Raw genomic sequence first — 25,975 nt, 5'->3', positions numbered from 1 at the left:
AGCACATCCCCCTACAGGAATCTTATAGTAGTGATGGACTGTGGAGATTTTAAAAAAGTATACATAGGCTGCTGAAACCTTGTTTGTGTTAGATGTAATTGATAATTTGTTTTATTCAATTAAAATCTATAGTTTGTCTCTGACTGTCTAGGTCCCTATCTAGATCTAGGTATGTTTTATTTTGCCTATTTATAATTTTTTTTGTGTGTGTGTGTGTATGTGTATTGTATTTGAATTTATGTGTTGCTGAAATGTGATAACAAGAACAACAGAAATATCACCACTACTACAACCCTATTACTACTTCTAATCATAGCCTTATATTATTGTTATTCTTTATACTAACAATAATAATAATGTATATGTTTTATGGATCTGATAGTTTCATAGTGACATGAGTCTAAGTTTTGTTTTAGTAGCCTAAATACATAAAACTTTTGTTAAAGGAACGTGCTCTATAGTATGGGTTTTGAAAGAGTGTTGCTAGTTTGCCCATTAAAAAAGTAAAAAATAAAAACAACAATTAATTATTGAAAATTTTATTTAAAAAAAATACATAAAATAAAACAAAATTAAATAATATGGAATAAAATTCAATTCAATTCAATTCAATTAAATATCACAGATGCAGAATCTGCAGAATGTAACATTTCACCAGTCTGTAGGCCTTTGTTGCTTTATAAAGGAGATAACATGTAGGTCAGGATCAATAGGATGTCTCACATTTATATTCTATTCATCTGTCAACATTGTGTTGCTGAAATGTGATAATAATAACAGAAATACCACCACTACTACTAGCCTACTACTAATGTACTTCTAATAATGGCCTAATCTTATTCTTGATAATAATAATAAAAACAAAAATAATTTATATTTTATGACTCTAATAGTTACATAGTGACATGAGTCTAACTTTTTTAAGTATCCTAAATAAATAGAACTTTTGTTAAAGGAATATGCTCTTTAGTGTGTGTTTTAAAGGGGACTGTGACCATCTGTTGCTAGTTTGCCCATTAAAAAAAATAATAGAAATAAAATGAAATTATCATAGATGTGAAATATCTGCAGAAAATAACATTTAACCAATCCTTAGGCCTTTATTGCTATATAAAGGAGATAACATGTAGGTCAGGGTCAATAGGATGTCTTACATTTAAATCCTGTTCATCTATCTGAGTTTAAAATAAATACTAGTGATTTGATTTTTTATTGCTCTGCTTTGATCAGTCTGTGAAACCCAGCTCACCTTTAGCATAATGACAGGATTATTCTTGCCCCCTCACCCCTCCCTGCCCCTCCATAGGTAGGCTGCAGGGATGTTGGGTGTGTGTGCGGAAACTGACAGGTAGAGAGCTGCCGTCTCTCGGTGAGTCGCAGGCAATGCAGCGAACAGATTTAGTAAATATTCCGCTATGAGGTTCATACAAACAGCCAGATTAACCATGTTCGCATAACTTGCCTCCACACTTGAGTTCAGTGGTGGACGTGGGCGAAGAGACCTCAGGAACAAACGGGAAATTCAACTGTCAGCTGGCCGGGAAAACCGATCACACCACCCGGCTTCCGGGGATTCAGGGGCCGCATCGGTTGACTGCAGACGTCGGTCGGTAGCTCGGGGGAGTAAAGGCGAACAACCACATCATCGCCGACATCCACCTCTCCATTTCAGCGACTTTCGAGATGTCGAGGAAGCTACAGAGGACAGAAGTCTGCGCTGACTGCAGTGCGCCAGGTAGGGAGGAGGAAAATAAATCAAAAATAGACCACTACACTGGAACAATACATCGGGAGGGCGACACGGTGGGACAACAGCACCGAAGCTGCTGTCACTGTCAGCGGGTCCGCAGAGCAGGAAAACGGCCAGGGCTAACCAGCTTCGCTTAGGCCCCAAATAAACAGTGAAAAATAGGCGTGTTATCACAACGGGAAAACCTGAGGCTAATAGCTGCTAAACATTAATTGAGAAGCTTGATATTCATATTCAGTTGACCGAGGCCATATGTGAAGGCTACCAGCTTGTTTGCTGCAGTGGACCATCTGAGTGTCAGATTTATGTCGCTTTCCTACTTCAACAGACGTTTGTTTTGATTTTCGTGACCGGGACAGACTTCTTAACGCGTTAGCTTAGCATTGCTAACTAGCAGGCGATTTTGACTCACTGCGTTGCTGGCTATTATTAAACACTGCGCCTACCCTCAGTGTATTAACATGCACTATTATGAATATATTTCAACCCCATTATGTCATTGTTAGTGCTCGCCCGCGGCGTTTTGAGATTGTATACCTGGCTAAAGTTGCTAGCTACACCGTTAGCTAGCCTAGCTAACTTTTGCTAAACGGCAAGTTATTGCTGAGCCGATTCTGCTAACGCGTCAGCTACCAGCCTGTCGCTTTAGCGGAATCTGACATTAGTTTTTGGTAGTTTCTGTACACTGTTGTAAATTCCGGACAGATATTACCTACTTGAGTTGAGATTTCTACATAATATATATTTCACTGCATTTGTAGTCTCTTCCACAGTTTACAGATTGAATTGTCACCAACGCTGAGGGGATTTACAGGAGCACATTCATGTGAAAGCCACCCAAATTGGAACATTTAGCTAACCCGATTTAAAAGAATAAACAACGCTATATTAAACTTCAAGTGCCAGATAAAGCTAGTGTGTTGTCCATGTTGCTGTGCATGAGTAAGTGTGACCACTGCAATGAGCATTCACATTTTCAAGTTACTTTTACCTCGTTTGCCCCTGTCAGTGCTTGGAGGAAAGTGAGGAGGTGATACCAAATAAACCTTGGGGTCCTCTTCCGAGCATCTACCTTGCACATGTAGCCTCACATGTCCTCATATCTAGTTTGAAGCACTCGATTATTGGTGTGTATGCGTGTTGCCAGCATTCATTCATGTGTACATGTATTACAGCAGCTGCCCTCTTCACAGCTGCTCCCCCTGATAGCAGTGTGTTCAAAACTGTCATAAGCTTTAGGGTACTACTGCTCAGTGTTCAGGATCCTGCTGACTACACCTTGCTTCTGCTTTATGACCTGAACCTATTCCCTGCTACTACTATATGCTTACCTTCCTGCAGTCTGTCCTCCTGCCCCCTCAGTTGCATCTCCCGCTTCATCTTCTGACCAGCACTAACCAACCCCAGCTGAATGTGTTTCCTTGAATGCCATTGCCATTAGAGTATTCATGTGTGATATTCCTGACAAATTTATCCTGTCTGGAAAAGGAAAAGATGTGTGCTCATTGTCAAGTAATTGTCTTTTTACATGGGTTTCTCTAGATGAATTTCCTGATTTTTCATGATAGTGTTTAGCTTGTTGGTGTTGGTGTACCTGTAACTAGCTGTAGATTTCTTCTGCTACCATCAGCTCTTTGCATGTTGCTCCTCCTTACGACGACATGCACACACACGCAGTGCGTTCTGCAAAATGCTGACCTAGCCACTGGTGACAGGCCACCTCCCTACTACCCAGCTTTGTATCATACTGGGGGATAACTCGATGGCATGGCTACAAAGGACGACTGATACTCCCAGTCCAAGCCAAGCCTCAGGAGGCTTTAATGTCACGCCGTGGCAATCTGCACGGTTTATGGCAACAATGAATCATGTTGTCATGATGGTAAACTCTTTATTGAGCCCAGATGCAACTGTATAAGAAACTGAGAGTCTTGTGCAAGCATTTAGAGCAGTGTGACAGTGGCGTCCAATTCCTTTGTCGTGTTGTGCTGTCAGGTTCTACTGTTGACGTCGTGACTGGTGTTTGGGCAAGTTCAGAAAGCCAAATTTAGAGGAAGTAGAAACTGTGTGTGGGAATGCAATCAACCTACATGTTACTCCTGGGTATTTAAATGGTTATTTAGAGCTGTGAGGCTCCTCCGGTGTGGAATATGAATTAACCTGTGATGAGTTTTAGTGTAGAAACTTAACAGTTACCAGTCAAATTACATAAGTGCAAGCATTAGTTTCAGTGTTTATTTCAGCAGGAGTTTTCCAGCATTTAAATGCTATCATTCACCGTTAATACTTATTGTTATACATGTTTTTATGCAGCCTTTAGTGACAGTTATAAAAACAAATGTCAATGCTGTATCGACGAATTAGGCCAACTTTAGGCTAAATTATGTCATGCTGCAGATTTGGCCAATACTCTGCTGCCAATAGTCTATTCAGGTCTAATAGCTTAATGGTGTAGCCTCATATTGATCCAGCGAGCCAAGCAGATAGCATAGCCTGTGGGAGTTTTTATATTTATTACACAGATTAAGGAATTAAATTGCTGCAGTCCGGCCTTTAAAGCCCACGGGCTACTGTTCTAAACTAGGCTATAGCTCTTATCAAAGCCATTTTGTATTTGCTGCTACTTTTTCTGCAGGCAAAAAGACTTACAGCATGTCAGTTCATCTGATGATGGACTATTTTAGCTCCATTAATACCCTAAGCCCAGACAGTTTTATCCAAGCCCGAGAGTGACTAATACAGATAGTGGATGTGTGTGTATGTGTGTGTTGGTGAATACATCATGTAAGTGTGCATATATTTGTTTTGATATTGCAGACTGTATTAGTTGTGAGCTGCTCATCACATCAGGGTCCTGAGGGCATAAACATGACCCAGACTCTGTGACTCGTCTGCCAGTGTCAGTAGACTGGCATTGGCTGTAGCTGCTTCCCGTCTCATCCTCACAGCATTCACACTCATCTGCACTGATGTCTTGGGTGGAACAAAAGTGATGTTCCCACCAGAATTTTGTATGTCACTGCAATATCACACCGAACAGACTAAAGCAAATACCAGATGTTGTTATGGAAACCTCAGGCTTCTGTCGAACACTAGTAGATCTGACATTTGGCTCAGCCAGTAAGGCACCACCGGTCTTATACCAAGCTGCTTATGACTGAAAGGTTAGAGTTTGCATGGTGTATGTATGTGTTTAGAAGCATGTGCATTTTAAGGATGTTTCCTTTATCTGAAATTGAAATGTCTTCAAATATTTTCTCCTTTTCATGTACTTATATTTACATACTTAGTATAACCAGTAATATATGATATGGTGAAAAATCTTCTGGACTTGTGTAACCTTGACTGTAACTTCACTTTAACCTTCAGCCTGACTTAACTGCACATGGTTTCCTGCAGTTTGGTCGGTACAACATTGAGCCCTACATTTGTAAGCACTTCAATCAAAGCAGGACTCTGTGCATGTATTGGTTTATCACTGAGTGGCAATTCATGGAGTACACTGAGCTCAGGGGAGCTATAGTACAACCCAGCATATGGAATATTCAGTGTGTGTATGATCCATCTCTATACCGTATTTGGTACTGCTGCATGGCATTTTACAACTGTAGCTAACAGTTTACATAGGCTGGCTGATAATTCAGTGTTATCATTTCTTCATGTTATCATCTTGATATACTGTATGAATGCCCCAAAATTCAATTTGTTCTAACTGCCCAGTCCTTACTGTGAAGAATACCTTTTTTTCCTGAAATTCTCCCAGTTACAACACTACTGTGTTTTCACAGCTCTTTGATAAACTATAAAGATGCATATCCTTTGAGGATGACTTTGCTTTTAATGTGTATTATACAATACTATAGTATATAACAGCACGAAAATCTGTGAAATTCAAAGGACTTATAATCGTAATTGGAGTTTTGGTGACAGAAGATCACCGTACTTAAGCTTTATGCTGTTGCTCAGCTCTACGTTTGTCATTCTGTGCATACATATCCACATATTTCATGAAACACTTCTTATTGCAGGTTAGCAGCTGAGAAATTAAGACTAAAATGAGCATATGTTGGACTTGACCTTGAATGAGAAAAGAGGTCTGAAAGGAGCATGTGTTTGACTTGACCTTGAATGAAGCCTGGCCAGAGTAGCAGTGTCAGTAGAGCACATGTCTGCTTGGAGGGAAAAAATGGCACCGCAGTGTACTGTGGTAGTGAACTGTAATTTCGCCCCCCCACATACTAATACTTGCACATTGAGGGTATTATTGTAATCCAGCCTGGACTAATGTGACTGTTGTGATAAAGCACATAAGATTCTTTACAATGCTTAAAAGTCTTACCACCACACACAGCGTGTTTATAAGACTTGTAATACCATTCATCTGTTTCTCTTTGCCTGTAAGACCCGGGCTGGACCAGTATCAACCGAGGGGTCCTGATCTGTGATGAATGCTGTTCAGTCCACCGCAGCTTAGGCCGCCATATCTCCATAGTCAAGCACCTGAGGCACAGCGGATGGCCTCCCGCACTACTGCAGGTAAGACTGAGAGATGAAGAGTGAAGGAAAGGGAAATTAAGTTAGAGCAAATGCAGTACCAGAGGCCCAGAGTACTACCACAGAGAGTGAGGATGCAAATCCATTCCCACTGGTTTCTGTGTTTATGAAAAAAAACAGGTTCTTATTTTCTTTATTTATGCTAATTCTGCGTATCCATCCTTTTGTATAAATATATATTTTAGCTTTTGGTCGCCAAAGCAGTACATTCAAAATATTACATTATGATGTTGCAATTTGGGCTGCAACGCGACTTCACTCACCATAATATTCTCATTATTCTCTTGCATTACTGAGTCACTACTGTGTGTGTATGTTCTAGATGGTTCAGACCTTGGCCAGTAATGGGGCCAACTCCATATGGGAACACAGTCTTCTGGACCCTGCTCAGGTACAGAGCGGTCGGAGGAAACCCAACCCCCAGGACAAAGTCCAGTAAGTATACTCCCTACAGGCTCAGAATACACAAAACAAAACTATCACACATCTCCCACCAGTCACCTTTGTTGGGGGAGATTATTGTCCCTGCAGCACAGGATTGCTATATAATCTTTTTGGACGTCATTTGTGTTTGCAGTAGTGAAGAGCAATTGCACCCAGTTGTTCTGTAATGCTCTATGAATAGTTGTCTCCTATGCATGGATCACCTTCCTAATGAATATTGCTCTGTTCTCATAGGGATTTTGTATACCTAAATACAGGATATGGTTTGTCTTTGTAGCTTTTTAGTGCTTCTTTTGTGGTGAAATGTGGCTCTGGGAGTGTCCTGAGATCAAGAATTGGACCTGCAGGAAATAGTCTGTTCATTTCACTTAATTTGTCATTTCACAAATGTGTAGAAGCACATTGTGCACAATCTCTTTTGAAATATACAACATTGTATACTGTGTTAATGTCTGTGTATAACAAGCAGGGAACCATTAGTTACCCATCAATTCTGGCTTATTAAAGTAAGATGGGAAGGAACCCCGCTCGGGCCTCACTGAGCAGCAGCAGTGTTGCTAAGGCGTGTAGTTCTTAGCTTAGGACTTTTTCTTTGATAAGAGAGTGGGATTTTTCTCCTAACACAAAGAATCAAAAGGAGAAGGAGAAAAGTGACATCAAAGCATGAAGTGCTTTTCAATCAAAATACAACTCAGCCGTTTGTAAAAAAGAACATCTGGCATTCAGGAAAAACTTAAAATTGGACTGGACCTGGCCTGTAGTTGCAAATATGATTTTTCTGACGTTTGAATTTCATGATGTGGCAACAGTCTCGTAACCTACCAGCTATCGGCCTGACAGTGATTTAGCCTCGGGGAGTATTTCAGGGGTTTCGGTGTAGCCGGTGGATATCAGGGCCAAGACTTCCTCTTCCGACCGCTGCATATTTCAGCTAATCTCTGTAAACAAATATCTGCATTGAGCTGGGCAGTATATCAATATGATATTATTATCTTGATATGAGACTGGGTACCATCTTAGATTTTGGATATCGTAATAATTTAAGTGTTGGATTTCCTGGTTGTGAAGGCTGCATTGCAGTAAAGTGATGTCATTTTCTGAACTTACCAGACTGTTCTCGGTGTTCTACTTTTGCCTTTACCCACTCAGTCATTATACCCGCCTCACTGATGATTATCCATCAGAAATCTCATTATGTTTATTTTGTGAAAGAACCAAACCTCAACCCGAAAACATTGTAACATATTGTCGCAATATCAGTATTGAGGTATTTGGTCAAAAATAATGTGACATTTGATTTTCTGAACATCACGCAGCCTTGTATCCATATATGAATGCAGACAAATAAATAAATAAAGCTTAGATGATAGCTGATGGGTTATGATTGTGGATTTCAGCCAATGCGTTCCGCCTCTTTTGCTCTCCATACGGGCTGTTTACCTGCTACTCAAATGTGATTGGTCAACACTACTCCAACAAGAAACAGACTACAGATGGAAACCAGAAAGCCACTGATAACAAAATGTTGTCCAGTTGCCTATATTAATATGCAGATATCTCTTTATAGTGATTACGGCGGCAGTAGCTCGTAGTGGCCATTTTAAGTCTCGAGTGTGGACAGGTAGCTGGAGAGGTGCCAGTTCCTCCTCGGCACTGCTGAAGTGCCCTTAATCAACACACTGAACTCCTTCCTGCTCAGAGCACCTGACTATGCGGCAGCCCGATTACTCATCTCTCCAGAACAAAAATAGCATTTCTATACGTCCTGTGTGTGCATGTGTGTATATTTTTCGCCCACTGTATGGGTGTGTGTGTAATGAAAAGATAACAGTGGAATGAAAAAACAACAATTTCCCCATCTTCATCTTCTTCACCTTCTGCTCCTGTGCAGTCCCACTAAGTCAGAGTTCATCAGAGCCAAATACCAGATGCTGGCCTTTGTGCACAAGCTCCCCTGCCGCGATGATGATGGCGTCACCACCAAGGACCTCAGCAAGGTGAGGGCGCAGTATTTCACAGCAGAGGGGTTGAGAATGTCAGCGTAATTAGCCTATATGGACGTTGCCATACTGCTGAACTGTGTGTGTAAGCACAAAGGATGTTTCATTTATAGATGTCAGTGGGAGACCTTGCGTATAAAAACATGTGCATGTATACACTCACACAAACACACACTGATAAAACCCTCCCGGCAGGCAGTGATCTGAATGACACAGCAGGATATAATAACGATCTCTAATGCTGTGGAGCTCCACTGGGTTAATAAGGGGATTCTGCCTGTTTCTGTCTCTTCATGATGTTTAATCTTTACACCCCAGACACTCTCTGTTTCTATCCCTCTCCTCTCTACCTCTCCTCATTGTGTCTTCATTAGCAACTTCACTCAAGTGTGCGGACGGGAAGTTTAGAGACGTGTCTTCGGCTCCTGTCCCTCGGCGCTCAGGCCAACTTCTTCCACCCGGTCAGGAAAAATCTACTCGCTGACTCACTCCATTTAGCAATTAGCCATGCTGTTCAGTTACTCTCTTTATGCCAGGCCTCTTGTCCTGACTCTGTTTGTGTGTCTAACTCCAGGAGAAAGGCACTACCCCGCTCCATGTGGCAGCCAAGGCAGGTCAGATCCTGCAGGCTGAGCTGCTGGTGGTGTACGGTGCAGACCCCGGAGCACCTGACATCAACGGACGCACACCTATGGACTACGCAAGGTACAAAACAGTGGAAACACACTTCTATGATAACACAGATTGTATTTAAAATGAAATCTAAAATAAAATCTCCTGTGAGAGAATGGTGAGGGAAGAGAATAATTTGTGTTGTGTGTCTGTGTTCCAGGCAGGCGGGTCATATAGAGCTAGCAGAGCGGCTGGTAGAGTGTCAGTATGAACTGACGGACAGACTAGCCTTCTACCTTTGTGGACGGCGCCCAGGTAACCCACTGCACCAGTGTGTGAGCACCTCACAAGCCCTTAAGCATAGTTAACTTCAGTGACATTTGTGGTAGATTGTATCCAGTTATTGTGTCTCCTCTCCTCTCCTCTCCTCTCCTCTCCTCTCCTCTCCTCTCCTCTCCTCTCCCTCCCTCTCCCTCTTCCTCTCCTCTCCTCTCCTCTCTTCTCCCTCCTGTCCTCCCTCTCCCTCTTCCTCTCCCTCTCCTCAGATCACAAGAATGGCCATTATATCATTCCTCAAATGGCAGACAGGTATGGACTGTGATATTATTGTTTTGTATTAACATGATAATGAGTGTCTTGCATTTGTATGCATGGTGTGGTTTAATTGCATGAGGTATCTTTGTTAGGTCACTTGAACTTTGCCATACTTCTATGACTGCTTCTTTTCACTGTGTCCCTCTGGCGTGGAATTATTGACACTGATGCAGTTCAGTGTTCTGACCAGAGGGTGGCACTGTAGTACATATAACCCCACCCAAATAAGGAGTTTATAAAAGGAGGTCATTGACATCTCAAAAGAAGCTGGTTGTTTATTTTAAATAGTAATCTAAGGATTAATTATTACAGGTGTCTGCATTTGTTTAGATCGTTGAGATCTGCTTAGTTTATTAATCCTAAACTGCAGGTTTGATTTGAGAGGTACAGAAGTGCAGAGTCAGGTTATGATAAATCAAGCTCAGTAGCACTTGGCTCAGCTTCTTTCAAATATTTGATGGGTGCTGGGTTTTCTCAGCTGAGCTGAGTCAGAAGTAGCTTGAAAAGACACTCCCAAATGTACACGTCAGGCTGCTAAACTGAGTGCACCTCACTATCGGTTTGTTACTGAAGTGGGTCTTACTTCTGAGCTGCTATCTAACTCCACTTGCATCTGTTCTGTTCTGGTGAATGGTTCCTCTTGATAATAACAATTAAAGCTGTTTTGATGTGGCTTCTCTACCCCTCTTTCTGTCTGTTTCTTCCTTTTTCTCACTCGTCTTCTGTTCTCTCCATTTCGCTGCGCTTGGTGGAGCCAGAGCTCGTCCTAAGTGCCCGACACAGAGGTATCTTTACTTTCCTTGTTCCCTTTTTCCAGAGTCTCTTCCTTTATGTCAGTCCCCTCTGTCTGCTACCCCATCTTTTGTAGATTTCCCTGTTGTGTACCACAATAGGCCTATCTCGTCTGCAGCAGTTTCACAGTGGGAAGATTGGTAGGCCTTAATCGGTCGTCACTAGAAAATGGACTTGCACAGCTTTTCTGATGAAAACAAATCTAGATGACTTGAAGCTGTTAGGAAATAGAGGGCCAGAGGACTTCCTGGTGCTCAGGAGAATGACCACACCAATCATAACCATATATTCACATTGCACATGTGCATATATAATTAGTGAACAACCCTGGCCACAAAAAAAAACCAAACCAAAAAAGAGCTTTTTCTCAAGTAGCTACCTAAAATAAAATTTCAGGATATGCAGGGAGACTTTTGACATGTTTATATCTGTGTAATAAAACTTAATCATGTCTAACATATTTGAGACTTTATCTACAGAAACAGGTTTTAGCTGTCTAGCTGTAGCTTGAAAAATCAGACGCACCATGTCACTTTACCAATGACTATATAGAGATGGACGATGCGTCTGTATTTTCTTCCACTGTACAAAAATGAAGCCAAAATATCCCGTATATGGCTGCTGCCGTCTTGCGTTTGTGACGTCATTTGGAGCCAGAGTTGTTGCGGTTGCAATCGTGAGCAACACCATTGATTGCAAGCACACCGATTACCACAGAAAAATAAACACTTGAACATACATCAGCGTGATAAGAACTTCCTGAAATGACAGAAACCACCTTATGGAAGAGTTTATTTCATGTGTTCTTTGATCTTTTAGCTCATGTCCCATCCACTAACATAAGGGGCGGTGTTTATGACCTATACTGCAGCCAGCCACCAGGGGACAATCAAGATATTTTGGCTTCACTTCTGGGCAGCTGTCATGTCGTTGGTCTTTACAATAAAGCCTGTTGACTGTACAGAGAGTTGCTCTCAGGTTGACTTGGCTCTGATGGTCATCACTATTACATCAACCCCTTTCAATCTGACACCCGATGCATCCCACCTTTAATGCCCTCTATCTCCCTGTGCCCCCTCTCTTTAGCCAAACACCCTTCCCACCTCCTCACCTCTTGCTCCTCTCTCCATATCCACGTCTACTTCCCCCCTCCCTTTGCCTCTGTCTCTATATTCCACTGTATCTTCGTGGCGCCTGGATGACTGTTGTCCTCTGTGTTTTTTAGTCTGGACCTCTCAGAATTGGCCAAGGCTGCCAAGAAGAAGCTCCAAGCGGTGAGTTGTACATTGGCTTGTTCATTCACATTACAGTTGTAAAGGCAGTGCTTGCCTCAGTCAAAGTTGTAGTCTTCACACAATAGATTTAGCCAATTTTCTTGTGTCTTTGAAAGTGATTTAAAAAGTACTTGGTAAAAAAAATGGGCAAAAAAGTTGGTCGGTATAACAGACAGATTTTCTGCTTGTTGCCAAAATAGTGTTTGTCCTCTCCAGGGCCATCTGTTCAGCCCCACAGAATGATACAAATCCAAAATCTGACAGCTGATGGTTAGTTATCACCAGTAAAAGGACTTAAGTCACAAACTATGACACAGAAGTTTTAGGAAAAATGAAAATGCGACGGCATGTCAAGAAAATCTTTTCAGCCCATATGACTGTGGATTAGGTTGTTTTAATGTCTGTATTCTGCTCTCTTTCATTTTCTACAATACACACCTGTTGATATATCCGGGGTCAATTTGTTTGTCTGTGTGGCAGCTCAACAATCGGCTCTTTGAGGAGTTAGCGATGGATGTCTATGACGAGGTAGATCGCAGAGAAAACGATGCAGGTGAGCCTTTTCTCCTCTTTTCTTTTGTCGTCTATGAGATAGACATATCAGTCTTGTGCTTTGACTTTTTCCTTATATGGAACTGAGATGTTGAAAGAAATAAAAAAAACACTCCCACAAGACATCACTGACATGAACTTTGAGAAGAAAAGGAGAGAAAATCACAGAGAAAATAGGTGTTGAGAGAACAGAGTGAATCTGAAGAATGGAGTGAGGAGAAAGGGAAAATGACTGTTGAAGAGGAAAGCCAAATGGAGTGAGTGAGTACGGGAGGAGGAGAGACGAAGTGAGGAAGTGCCTCAGAAATTCTTGAGTCTCTCTCCTCCTCCTCGGCTTTCTCGCTCCGTCTCCTCTTTTTTTTTCCCCGTTTCTTCTCTCCCTTTCCTTCAGCAGCAGTAGCAGTCAAATTGTGCTTTCTGACAGAAGCACCGCAGGTAAGTGGCAAGGATACAGAGACACACACACACACACACACACACACACACACACACACACTCAGCCACAAAAAGGGGAGGGCTCAAAGCACAGCAGTGGATTATAGGGGCTGAATTTCAGTTTTAGGATCTACTGTATGATTTTTACTGTGCTTTGGTTATGTCTCTCTGCATGTGTGGGTGGATGGACTGCGTGTTTGGCTGCCCATGTTCCATATTACACACACGCATACACACACACTCACACACAGACTTATTTTTTGCTTAATGTTTGTGTCTCCAGTGTGGCTTACAACCCAGAACCACAGCACTCTGGTCACAGAACGCAGCGCAGTGCCCTTCCTACCAGTCAATCCTGAGTACTCTGCCACACGTAACCAGGTAAACACACTCATTCATGCACAAACCTACAGTTCAGGTAGCATGCATACACTCATATACACTTGTATTAGCTGATACAAATGAATGCATAATGAAATTGAAGATAGTTTTTACCTGTAGACAATTACGAAACTGAGAAAAAGAAGAAACCAAAGAGAGAGGATTATAGCACATTGTGATATCTCAGACAGTAGACAGTGTATGTGTTTTGGTGAGAAGCCGAGAATGAGTGTGAAATTGACAAGGGATGTTCTTCAGCTGTGAAAGAGGAGGAAAGATGTAATCCATCTGTGTTTCTCTCTCCCCCTCTCTTCCCCTGGCTTGCGCTCTCTGTGTGTGAGAGAGAAATCCCATATGTCCTCTCACATAGTTTCTCCTCATCTGTGTGGCTCATTAGTGTAAACATTGACTTTTAACACGGGTATACACACACACACACAGAAAAAAGCGCCGGCATCGCCACGTTTGCTCTGCACTGACTGGGCAGTTCACTGTGGTCAGTAACTGCTGTCTATTTATGGTGGGAAACAGAAGAAAAACACACTCAGACACATTTAGAGTTGAACTTTTCTCCTTCTTTTGTCTTAAAAAAAAGTGCGTTATGAATAGCATTGTGTAATGCTTCTAATTTAGCACTTTGATGAAAATTGACCTTTTTAGTTTCCAGTATGCCAGCATACTAGTGTAATTGCACGGTTTATGTTTCTTTCCTCATGTTTGTGTATGTGTGAGCACACTTGTGATGGTGTGTGTGTGTGTGTGTGTGTGTGTGTGTGTGTGTGTGTTGTGAGTGTTAAGTATGACTGAGTTTTTCCACAGCACATGGTCGTTGACCACAGTAGTCACACAGACTGTGAACCACTGACTGTGGGCTGGATTGTATCTGTATTCCATACAACTGATGATATAACTTTAAAGGGATAGTTCAGATTTTTTAAGTGGTTTGTATGTGGTGCTTATTCATAGTTTATGTATTACCTGTAGTAGATGCTGGTCGGTACACCCCTAGTTTGAAGAAGCAGGCAGGAGTCTGACATGTAAACTAAAATATGTACTGCTGTGGATGGGATCAGCAATTAAACATATTTTAGCCACCTAAAAAAAAGTCACACCAAACAACACACTTTTCAATGGAGTCTGGCTTTTAAGAGGGTGATCCAACAGCTTCAGTTCCCCATTGGAAATCGCTGTATGAGGGAAAGGTAAAGCAGTGAAAACCCTCTCAATGTAGCTTAAACTTAAACTCAGTAGAGCTTGAACTTAAACTGATATTGACTGCTTTAGGTGGTTAAAACACGACTGACATCCGCTTAATTTAATACACTGACCATGGTGGATGAGTAACTCACAAACACCACTTAAAAATCTGAACTCTCCCCATAAGAACCGTACAGTCATTTTCAGACAGCCATGCCACTGTGTGCACACGAATACATTTTATAACCTAAGCTTTAATTTCGGACTTGTTTCTTTTTCAGGGTCGTCAGAAGCTGGCTCGTTTCAACGCTCGGGAGTTTGCCACGCTTATCATCGACATCCTGAGTGACGCCAAAAGGAGACAGCAGGGGAAAGGGCTCAGCAGTCCTACTGGTGAGACACTGGGAGGAAGTGACCGAAAATTAGGACGGAGAGCGGAAGGCAATTATATAGCTTTTTAAGAATGGGGAGGGAAAAAAAAGCAAGCAGAGTTTTCAAAGAAGAAAAAAGCCTTGAAAGTCTTTGAAAATAAACATAAATAGACATGGGTCATTGAAAGTGCTTTATATATTTTGTGCAGAAATAGAAATTGAAGTTGTCTTGATATTGCCTTCATCACTGTAACACAGCACTACTGAGAAGTGAGCACACATTTAAGCCTCTCTCTTTTTAGTTGTTGTCTGTGAATTATTTTAAAACTTACTAGGAATTCTCAATGTTTGATCTGTGTCTAAAACTATGCCTGTTGGGTCTTTGAATTTGAGGGAATTGGGCCTGGGAATTCAATGAATCCTTGATTTTGATATTAAAGAAGGTGCAGGAACCCTGACAAGGTGGTATAACTTAATCGAGTTACAAATATCAGTCTGCAGTCTTTTTTATCTCTGCAGAGATGGAAAGATAAAGGAGGGTTGATAAACTGTTTATGTGACAAATGTAATAAATAAGCACATTTTCTGTCAGATCAATTGGATTTGGGCATAGATGATGACCAGCATGACTACGACAGCGTAGCTTCCGATGAAGACACAGACAGCGAGCTTACCACCCAGAACAACAACAACACACAACGCAGCAACCGTGCAAAGGTATAGTACTTGAACACACACTACTTAATCTGAAAAACCAATGTGCATCGGGCCGCATGCTCACTTTTCAACACTATTCAAGGTAAAATCTGCTAATACACACATCTGCACAGGCTGACGCACTAATGACTTTTAAATTTTACACAACAATCGTCCTCTCGCACGAACTATTAGAAAAGTAATTGCATCAGCTCGCAAATCTCTTCTATGGTTTCCTCTTTATGACTACTTGTCCCAGCATGCTTTGCGGGGAGTGGTCACAGTCAGGGCTGCCACATAGCTCCTGAGTGACATCATCAGCTATTCTCGGTCCTTGTCAGAGGGGCATTGTTCATACAGTGAGAGAGAGAGTGTGTGTGTAGTGAGAAAGAAGAGAAGAGAAGAGGAGATTGAGCGAGAGAGAGAGAGAGAGAAAGAAAGGGAAAATGGTGCAGAGTGGGAATGGTGAAAATGACAACGTAAACAACAGCTAACCCAGTAACTATCTCCTTTTTCCCGTGGACTTGTTTAGCTCATTGGGCAGAACTCAGCAAACCACAAGTCAGAGATTCCACTCCTATAGCCACTCCAGAAATATGTGCATCCATTATAATGTTGTGCTCGTATCAAATTGCATTGTGTGGCGTTATCTACAGAACTACATGGAGCCGTAAGAGTAAAATAGAAGTGGATTGGGCAGGAGGTAGAAGAATTGTCAATGAAAGACATATTACATGTTTTGCTTTTAGGGAGTGGTATAGAAATGTGTTTGAGCATGCTTCAGGGCCACAGGAAGTAGGGGGCAGATGGTGCATTGAGAACAAGAACTGAGGCTCTACTGTCTACATGTGTGTGTGTGTGATCAGCTGTAGTACTGGCCTTCAGGCTGAAGGCCAACGCTCTTCCCTTCACACAGTTGTCCACTCTGTTTTGTCCAACTCAATAGGCACTAATTCACTCATCCCCATATTATCTGTGCATAGAAACGGCATACATTACACACTGTATAGAGAAATAAGGTGTTCCACACTGGGTTTAAAGCCTGGAATAACTTCACAAATCTCACAATGTTAGTTTCCTCACTTTGTTTGTGCCTCTCTGTCCACCTGTCTGTGTTTCTGTCTTTCTTTCTACCTGTCTGTCCGCCTGCCTATATGTCCTGTCAATGCAGAGTATGGACTCATCAGATTTGTCAGATGGCCCCATCACCCTGCAGGAGTACCTGGAGGTGAAGAAGGCTCTGGCCTCCTCGGAAGCCAAGGTGCAGCAGCTGATGAAGGTTAACAACAACCTGAGCGAGGAGCTCCGGCGGCTTCAGAAGGAGGTAGGGCCATATGGAGGGGGGGTGAAAGGATAGGCAGAGGCGAATTAGACATAAAAGGTCAGAGGGTCAGCCCCTGCAGATGAGAAGCACAGAGCAGGAGAGAGAAAGCAGAAAGTGGGAGTTAAGCTTATATGTCATTTATTTATTTATTTAGTTTTTATCTCGTATAATAGTAATAGAGAGCAACAGGGGGCAGGGAAGAGAGATGGGATGAAGCTAGAAAGGTCAGCATGAATTGTGTCGTAGAAAGGTTGAGATAACCTAGTGGAGAAGTCGGATTATAAAATCAGATAGAGGATGACGCCTGACTAAGGGGAGGTATTGAAGAACACACAAGGCAGAGTGACAAAGACAGGTTGGCAAAATGAGAAGCAACAATTGATTCAGACAGAAGGAGGGCAGGATGATGGAGAGACAAGTGAATATTTTAATATCTTTGCAAGCTGATGTATTTTTCCTGACAGGGTGTCATTTTCCCTACATTGTTATCTGTCGAAGATATATTCAGTTACAGCTTTTCAGTGTTATTTAATAACGAGAGCATACGTCATTGGAGGGTGCTACAGATGCTCGTCATCATAGTTGTCATTTGTAGTTTAGACAGCTCTCGCGTAATAACGTTCATTTGTGGTTCACTGTCGCTTCATTTCGTTTCCTGTGAGTCATCATCATTAGCTCATTGTGTTCATCAGTGGCTGCCACAGCGTCAGATTATGTGACCCATGATTCATTCATGTGTTTATTTTTGTAACTTGATTGAGGATTCAGTTAAGCGTTGAGGCAAACATGCACTGTACAAGCAAACATTTACATGTGCACACATTGCAGATAACAAATACTGCGGTCAGAACAGTTGGTAGTCAACAGTGCCTCAGTGCAGGTCAGCCCTCATTTCCCCTCATTGACCCCTGAAAACAATCTATGCATATATACAGGTATGTTTCCTTCCACCCCATTCCTGAGACCTAATCCCTGCCTCGACATGTAACCTATTGAAATGTCTTCCCTCCCTCCCCAGTACTGATATGAGTTAATATGTATGAGCTTGTGTGAGCCTTTTACTGTACCTGTGATTGTGGATGCTTGTCTTTGACCATTCAGTTGACCCCCCCTCCCTTCCCTTCAACCTCCCCGTGTCCCTCCCTCCATCCCTCCCTCCATCCTCTCATCCCTCCTTGCTCCCTTCCTCCTCTCCTGTAGATCACGCGGATGCAGACAGAGAACAGTGCACTGCGGGGGGGCCAGCAGGCTGGGGGGGCAGCTGGCCATGGGGTAGGGGGGCCTGGTGGAGGAGGAGGCGGAGGAGGCCACTGGCAAGGGGGTGGGATGAGAGGAATAGGCGGAGGGGGTCTGGGTGGGTTTGGGCCAGGAGCGGACCCCCCGGGGCTGTCGGTGCCCTCCTCAGTCGCCCCCCACTCCCATCCCCATCGAAGGGACCGCCAGGCCTTCTCAATGTACGAGCCAGGGGCAGCCCCAGGCCCTACGGCCCATGGTCCCCCAGCCCTGGACTCCCTGGCAGCCCGCCTGCAGCCCCTCAACACACCCAGCGTAAGTTAGAACTCCCCCGGCCCCTTCTACTTCCCACCTGCCTTTTGTGGCCCTGATTGCCTCTCTTTGGCCTGATTAATGGGTGATAGTCCAATCCTGATCTCTCCGTTCCCCTTCAGCTTTATCTCTCCCTGCATCTCAGCCCCCAATCCTTCTCTTTCAAAGGTCCAGTTGTGCATGACCCCATTTAAATGTTTAAGTGTAACACTCATTTGTTTAAAAACAATTACTCGTTAACCTATGATTTTTAGCACCGCAAAGGGGAAGTGCATAAGTGTGACGTTAAGGAGAAAGATGAAAAGTAGGGATTGTGTTGTCTGTTTGGTTGCCTGGCGACGCCTCTGATTTCTCCGCTCTCAAGCCTGCTGTGCACCCTTTAACCTTCACATTTTCAACCCTTTTTGACCTCCCAGATAGCTCTCCTGCTTCTGGACAGCTGCTTAATGTAGGAGTTTGATGTCACAAATACGCAAGTGCATTCACACGCACACAAAGGAGAGAGCAGTTTTTTTAGCCTTTACACGTGTCCATGCAAGTGTGCTGGCTTGGCTTGACTCTGTTTCACCCAGCACATCAGCCCAGCACAGACAACACAAGAACAGGGCTACGACTTTGAAGGTGTGTCTTTAACTGTCTTGAGTCGCTGATGTTTAAAAGCAGTGCCCTCTTTTACTATTGCACAGTGCAACAGTTATTGGTAGCCAGTTACTTATCATCATGGATTTTCAGGCTGTTGTTTAGAATTTTCTTGGCATTTGCTGCTTATTGCTTAAAAGACAGAGTCTCAGATGGCGAAAGCAGCAGGGGCTATTTAAACACGTCACTGAATTGTCGGCGAATGTCGATGCTGAATCTTCCCTCAATGATGATGAAGCCGATCTGACGTCACTGCAACCTGCTTGGAGGTGGTCGGTTGCGCTCTGACCCAGAGATGCTTCATCTCAGGTGCAACTCTGCACATTTAAATTGGTGATGAAAACACAAACCAGTGCAGCATGGTTTGACCCAGCATGACCAAAAGATCCAATGAAAAAGCCCTATTGGTCTGTGAACAGTCTTTTTTTTTATAAGGAGGATAATATGGCAACTAGTAGGGCTTTTCCATCTGCACTTTTGGCCGCACCAAGTCAAACCATGCTGCAATGATTCATGTTTAATAACCAGTTTAAACATGCCGAGTCACATCTGAGATGGACCATCTCCAGAGTTGGGTCTAAGTGGCCAGCTGCCTCCAAGAAAGTTCCAGTGATAGGCTTTGTAATCACTCAGGTATAATTCAGTGTCATCCCTTCTGTTATTCAAGCAATAAGCAGTAGATGCAAAACCATAACAGCCTGAAATCCATGATGATGAGTAGCTGGCCACCAGCAACCTTTGCACAGTGCAATAGTAAACAGCACTAAAGAGGGCGCTGCTTTAAAATGTCATTGACTTGAGACAAATGTGTTGTATGCCCTGCTGTATGGAGGTCCCTGCCACGCTGTGCTGATGTGCCGAGTCAAAGTGTTTAAAGCAAAGCCAGCACGTGTGTGGAAAAGGGCTGTAGGTGACCAGTTACAGCATTCAGCAGCATTTAGTCTACAGCAACAACTATGAAGCTACAGTATGCAGACACACAACCACCCACCACTACTGTCAACCTCTCCATGGAAACCTTCACCACAACCTCCAGTCGTGTCCAATTCACCATCTCCTTACACAAATTTACCTGTTTGTCTGTTTTCTTTCTGTCTGTCTGTCTCTTCACCTGTCTGTCCCTCACTCACTGCAGTGCAGCCGTGCATCCGCTGGATGTAAGCATTCTGTCTGTCATTGCATTGTTTGCCATTTCATCAAAATGTAGGATTCTCTCACATGCAACTTTGCACCACTTCTGCTTACTATGCATTCTAATAATCGAGATCAACATTAGTGTAAAATATGTGTGAAGTTCCTTCATAGATGCTCTGTGTGATGTGTAGCTCTTCATCACCAGTTAGTTTAGTCGACAGTGTTCTTTGTACGTCAGTGTTAGATAACTTTAGAGGCATGTAGTCTTGATGGGATGATGGGTGAGCTGCCGAGTTGATCTGCCGCTGCTCTCACTGGCTCATTCATCTTGTTTTTCTGCTGTTTATAAAAACATCTCCTCTCTCTGTCCCCACACTCTTTTTTTTCCTATTTCTTCATCCATCTGTCCGCTAATCTTTCATTCCCCCTCTCCATCTCTTTGTCCACACATCTCTCTTTCCCCTCTTGTCTTTGTCCCTCCATCTCTCTCTTCCTCTCCCCATCCTTGTTTTCCCCTCTTCCCACAGGTACGGAAGGGTGGCTCAGGGGGTCCAGCACCATATGGAGGCCAGCATCTGTCTGGATCTACAGAGATGGGCAGATACATGGTACATTCTTATAGTTTGCAGTTTTTATTCTAGAGTGATTTACCTTGTGTTACCTTGTTATGTCAAAATCAGTCTCCTACAGACACTGCAAGAGCTTCTGCATTTTATTATGGAAAACTTGTCCTCAACTAACTTGGGCTTCACATGTTAACATCCCAAATCACTTGCATTTTCACAGAAGCAACTACAATTAATCTTTATTCAAAAGAAACGAACTGATGATTTGAAACAGCTTTTAAAATCTACACAATTTAGCTGACTTCTTGTTGAAATCATCACATTCACTGGGAACAAATGCTTGAACTTTGTGGGCGGAGGTGTCCGTGAAGCTCGGGAGTTTTGGAGAGGTGGGTGATAATTGCACTGATGGAGCCTGTCCTCGCTCTGTTTCCCTCCCCAGGTCCCCAAACCAGAGAAGCATGGCAGTGGCACTGACAGCGACTATGACAACACACAAACATACGACCTCTCGCTAAGGTCAGACACACTGCAAGTCACTTAAACACAAGGATGAGTGTGTTTTAACCTGTAGCAAGTATTTTCTGTGTTATTTTTCACATTTAATAATTTTATTCTGAAGTCAGATGTGCACCCAAAAGTTCTGGCATGAAAGTTAAAAGTTGTCATGGGATATAAATAAGATCATTAGTCATATAAAGCCCTTCACCTATTTGCTAATGGGATTATCTGTGTTATATATATGTGTCGTAATTTTTTAACTTTACAATTTGCTCTCAAAATGGATGTTTGACGTAGCTCCCTCTGCTGCGTTTTTGTGTTTTCTCTCTATGCAGAGCTGTAAATTTGGGCCACAGACTGACATGGAGGTTAATGATCTTTACTAACAGTTTTTAATGAGAAATAAATAAGCAGTCTCTTTAAATGTTGTTTTGTTACAGTGTTGAGATGCTAAAGCTCATTAATGCCCTCTGTGGCTTTCAGATCTCTAGCTTAGTCCAGGGTGTTAATTAAAGTGTATTTAATGTGTTTCTCTTGTCAGTATGGGCCGCAGCAGTGAGGAGGAAGGTCGCGGGGAGTCTGAGGAGGGAGGAGGTGGGGAGGCGGGGGAGCCAGACCCCACCCTGCCCTGCACAGAGGATGTCATACTGAAGACTGAGCAGGTGACCAAGAACATCCAGGAGCTGCTCAGGGCTGCTCAGGAGTTCAAACACGACAGGTAGGTGTGAGACAGATGTGGATAGAAGTGACATTGAAAATTGTTTGTCTCAGAATAAACACTAATTAAACCCTTGCTGACAAGTGATCCTCTAGATTGGATAACACGTTGAGAAGTCACAGGAACATCTAGTGCTGGAAGCACCTTTTCAGAAATTCTGTTAAATTTATAAACAGTTTTTAACAGTTGCACCATGTGAATGTAGTCGTTAATGTCAGGCCAGGCTGCTGTTTCAAAGTTAGCCCAAAGCATCTCTTAGTAACAGACAACCTTGTTGCCTCAATTATTAAATAAGCTACTAATAAAAAAAAAATAAAAATTCCCTCCCTTTTCAGCTTTGTTCCATGTTCTGAGAAGATCCACTCTGCTGTCACTGAGATGGCCTCACTCTTCCCCAAAGTAAGTTCCGAGTACTTGCATTTCATTTCTCTCTTTGACCCCTTTCCACCAAACACTTTGGGTGTAGTTACCTTATTTGTTTTGCATTTCCACTGCAGACAGTACTCTTAAATGTAAGTGGGGTTGTTACACACAGCTCCATCCTGCTCTTGCTGTATTTTCTCGTCACTGACAGTGTAGAAAACAGGTCTGCACCTTGTTGATCATCGACAAAACAAGGTTGCAGCCAACATTTTCAATATAGAGAACAGTCTGGAGTGTTTAGGGTCTCTGTCACAATCGATGGGATATTTAACAATTGTGGGTTTGTGCATTGAGTCCTCGAGCAAGAGTGACAATTCTCTATCGACCGATCATCCTAAGCCCTGTTTCCACCGAGCAGTACGGTACGGCACAGTTCAGTTCGGTACGCTCTTTTCCCGTTTCCACTGTGAAAAGTTGTGAATGATACCAATAGAACTGTTTCATACCATCCCCATTTTTGGTCCCCCCTCTGTTGGGGTACCTAGCACACACATCTGGTACTAAAAGGTGGAGCTGTGAAATCTGAAGTCCGTTGATTGGTTAATAGAAGACGTCACTCTGCTCAGGGCTGAGTTGTTGGTGGTTTTGAGGCTTCATGTAAACACTGTTCAGACTGTGGAGAGTTTTACACATATTAGTAGACTGTAAGTATAAAATGAAAGGCTGTTTTGCTGCCTCTTGCAGCAGCTGGACTTGGAGAAAAAGTAACTTAATTCACTGGGCCGACAGCTGGCAACAAGGTGGAGCATTTACTTGTTACATTACTCCATCAGCACACCTTAAATTTCAATATGACAACTTTGACCATTCCATTAGTTTTTATATGACATACACTTTTAGTAATGAGTGGATTTTCAAGCGTTTAAAAACATATATTAATTTCAACCGGGTTATGTGAACTGCATATATTCTAATCCCCACTCAGAAAAAAATAAGGGTGGCGGAGTGTCATTCCTGTGAACTACAGCATCACTAACCCCCTGTGCTTGCCTGCAAAGCACTGAATGCACAAACCCGCTCCACTCTCTCACTCCAGCCTGTTTTGTTTTGAAAATGTCGGCATGCAACCCTGTTAGTGGATGATAAACAAGGTGTGGACTGATGAAGGAGAAAAATACAGTGCTGGATGGAGCAGTGAGTGACAACAACTCCGCCCACATGAATGAGTACTGTTTGAGGTGGAAACGCTAAGCGGACCTGGGTCTAGGTATCATGTCTGAAAGGTTACTTTTGGTTCCAAAGGTATCATACCGAAAGTGTTTGGTGGAAATGGGGCTATGCTGTTCTAATGTGCAATGAACTGAACTGAAGTGGACCACTTGATGGAGACAAAGCTTCTCTTTCTCTGTCTGGGTGTTGCTCTCTTTATCTGCCTTGTTCTGTTTACACCACGAGAACTGAGTTTTGATCCCCTTCATTTCTCTGTAGCGCCCAGCGTTGGACGCAGTCCACTGCTCCCTCCGCCTGTTGGCTTCCAGTGCCTCGCGGTTGCAGGTTGAGTGCCGTAAGGCGGCGCCCTCGGAGCCAGGGGGCCCCGCAGTGGACTACCAGCTCCTCACTCAGCAGGTCATCCAGTGCGCCTATGACATTGCCAAGGCCGCCAAGCAACTGGTCACTATCACCACTCGTGAGAAGAAACAGTGACCCAGCAAGTGCATGGATGGACGGAGAGGGAAGAGGGAGAGAGAACAGATCAATGCATGGGTGGGCTACGAGGGATGGGAGGGGCTTCCAAGAGAGGAAGGAAGAGGGAAAATATGATCACTGTAGATTGGAGGACGAGGGAGGGGGAGTGATCGGGAGAATGATGGGCGTGATGAGGAAAGGAAGGGTTTGGAATATGCATGGAAGAGAAATCAGATGAACGCAAAGAGAACTGATTGTTTAGTAGAAACACTACAGAGGACCGTAAAAGGAGAAATTCCACAAACATGGAAGTGAAAGTAGGGAAGGACGAGTGGAAGGATATAACATGGGATCTACAGCCTGCTGCAACCTTAATAAACTGTTGGAATCAGATGTGTATAATAAACCGCTTAACTGTGATAAGCATACGTGAAACACAATGGTGGCGATGTACAGCGAACTGGATCCTGGGATGTTACCGCTTTATTTATTCTCACCTGTCACTCGTCATCCCTCCCTCTCCCTGTTTACCTGAACTAGGGAGGGAGGGAGGAAGTGTATGCTGCAAGAGAGGGAAGATCAACCAATGACAAGCTCCACCGCCATCTCCGTCCCTCCGTCCTGTGAGGAGTCAGGGCGTTTCTCCTCTCCTTTCCTCTCTGCCCCTCTCGCTCTCTCTCTCTCTCTCTCCCTCTCCCTCTCTCTCTCCAACCATACACGAAGCCCCTCTGCCTCCGATCCCGTCCCAGACAGGATGCGCTTGTGGTGCAGAGAAGGACCCACTGGGACCCATCCAGCTCCACCCCCACTCTACACCCCACCCAGGCTCTCAGATGCTTCCTCCTGGGTTAGCTTGTGCAGGGGGCTTCAGCTTTTCTCCGACCTGTCACCCCCTGTTGTCAGTGGTACACAGCATGATCTGGCATGTTTTAATTTCTCTCCTCTCTCTTCTTTTTTTTTTTCCGTTGGATTTTTTTTTTTTTTTTTTTTTGATATGCAGATTGGTTTGGTCTGCATGTCTGAGGACAAAAATTACTGACTTACACAAACAAAACACTTACACTGGAATAATTGTTGTTTATCATGACTATTGTTTTTTTTTTTTGTATTGATATTTTTACTGACTGTCATCTTGATTTAACTGTTTATGTATGTTTATTTTATTGTCTCAAATATGATTCTCATTTAGTGGAATAGGGAGACAGGTGGGAGTATGTGCTCAACTGGGATTTACGTACCGTGCACACACATGTAAAAGAAAAAACCTGTGAAATGGTCCTCGACATTTCTCAAGCGCTCTTTTTTTCTGGGTGACAGTTGAGGTTTTTTTCATGTTGTGATGTGTCCTGTGGCCAAGGGGTTGAATAGTTGCCAAAGGGGAGAGGGGTAAATTGTTTTTGGTTTAGATTTTCCGTCAGACCGAAAGCCCCTTGGCGTATTACGACAGGACCTGGATCAAAATACTCTTTTCATGTATCCTCAGCTGTCTTTTTGGGGGCTTGATTTATCTTACAATTTGCCTCATTTAACAGAGCCAGTGGAATCATCTCAGAATCAATCTTATATTCATTTTTGCGGTGCCAAGCAGGATAATAAAATCATTTGGTCCAGTTTGTGTATGAGGATTAACCCTCTCCGGTCTTGCTTTAAAGCAGTATGTTACGTAAATGGCGGGTGTGCTCCTGGGTTATCATTATTTGCATGCATGGTTAACAAATGTTCAGTCACATTAAGTTGATACACAAACAGGTATGTTGCAGTTAAGCTTTAAGTAGTCCTGTGGAAAGCACCAGATCTTGCAACCTGGAAAGTAAATATGATGAGAGCATAATTTCATTTGAGGAAAC

The 25,975-nt window shown here is 43.1% G+C and overlaps 1 protein-coding gene across 3 annotated transcripts; it reads left to right on the top strand.

The window, feature by feature from the left end:
* Positions 1-1,327: 1,327 nt before the first annotated feature.
* git1 (G protein-coupled receptor kinase interacting ArfGAP 1) lies at positions 1,328-25,119 on the top strand. Of its 3 annotated transcripts, XM_049575782.1 has the most exons (21): positions 1,328-1,735; positions 6,153-6,286; positions 6,627-6,739; positions 8,640-8,745; positions 9,123-9,209; positions 9,323-9,453; positions 9,581-9,675; positions 9,906-9,948; positions 10,713-10,739; positions 11,972-12,020; positions 12,501-12,573; positions 13,291-13,388; positions 14,867-14,978; positions 15,549-15,673; positions 16,824-16,976; positions 18,177-18,524; positions 20,822-20,902; positions 21,303-21,379; positions 21,903-22,079; positions 22,415-22,478; positions 23,931-25,119. In XM_049575782.1, the coding sequence occupies exons 1-21, from the start codon at positions 1,684-1,686 to the stop codon at positions 24,144-24,146; spliced, it is 2,361 nt and encodes a 786-aa protein (XP_049431739.1). In that variant the 5' UTR covers positions 1,328-1,683; the 3' UTR covers positions 24,147-25,119. The 3 variants fall into 3 exon arrangements, with proteins under 3 accessions (XP_049431739.1, XP_049431740.1, XP_049431741.1); XM_049575783.1 differs by lacking the exon at positions 10,713-10,739; XM_049575784.1 differs by lacking the exon at positions 18,177-18,524.
* Positions 25,120-25,975: the final 856 nt, after the last annotated feature.

Source organism: Epinephelus fuscoguttatus, linkage group LG5 (assembly GCF_011397635.1).
Source record: "Epinephelus fuscoguttatus linkage group LG5, E.fuscoguttatus.final_Chr_v1".
NCBI classification, from domain to species: domain Eukaryota; kingdom Metazoa; phylum Chordata; class Actinopteri; order Perciformes; family Serranidae; genus Epinephelus; species Epinephelus fuscoguttatus.
This window is presented reverse-complemented; position numbering and strand designations above follow the sequence as displayed.

Excerpts from the sequence above, each read along its gene's own strand:
- git1 (XM_049575782.1), top strand. The coding sequence starts at position 1,684 with ATGTCGAGGAAGCTACAGAGGACAGAAGTCTGCGCTGACTGCAGTGCG. Across the intron at positions 10,740-11,971 it reads CCTAAGTGCCCGACACAGAG|TCTGGACCTCTCAGAATTGG; the intron begins GTATCTTTACTT and ends TGTGTTTTTTAG. Across the intron at positions 16,977-18,176 it reads TCCGGCGGCTTCAGAAGGAG|ATCACGCGGATGCAGACAGA; the intron begins GTAGGGCCATAT and ends CCTCTCCTGTAG.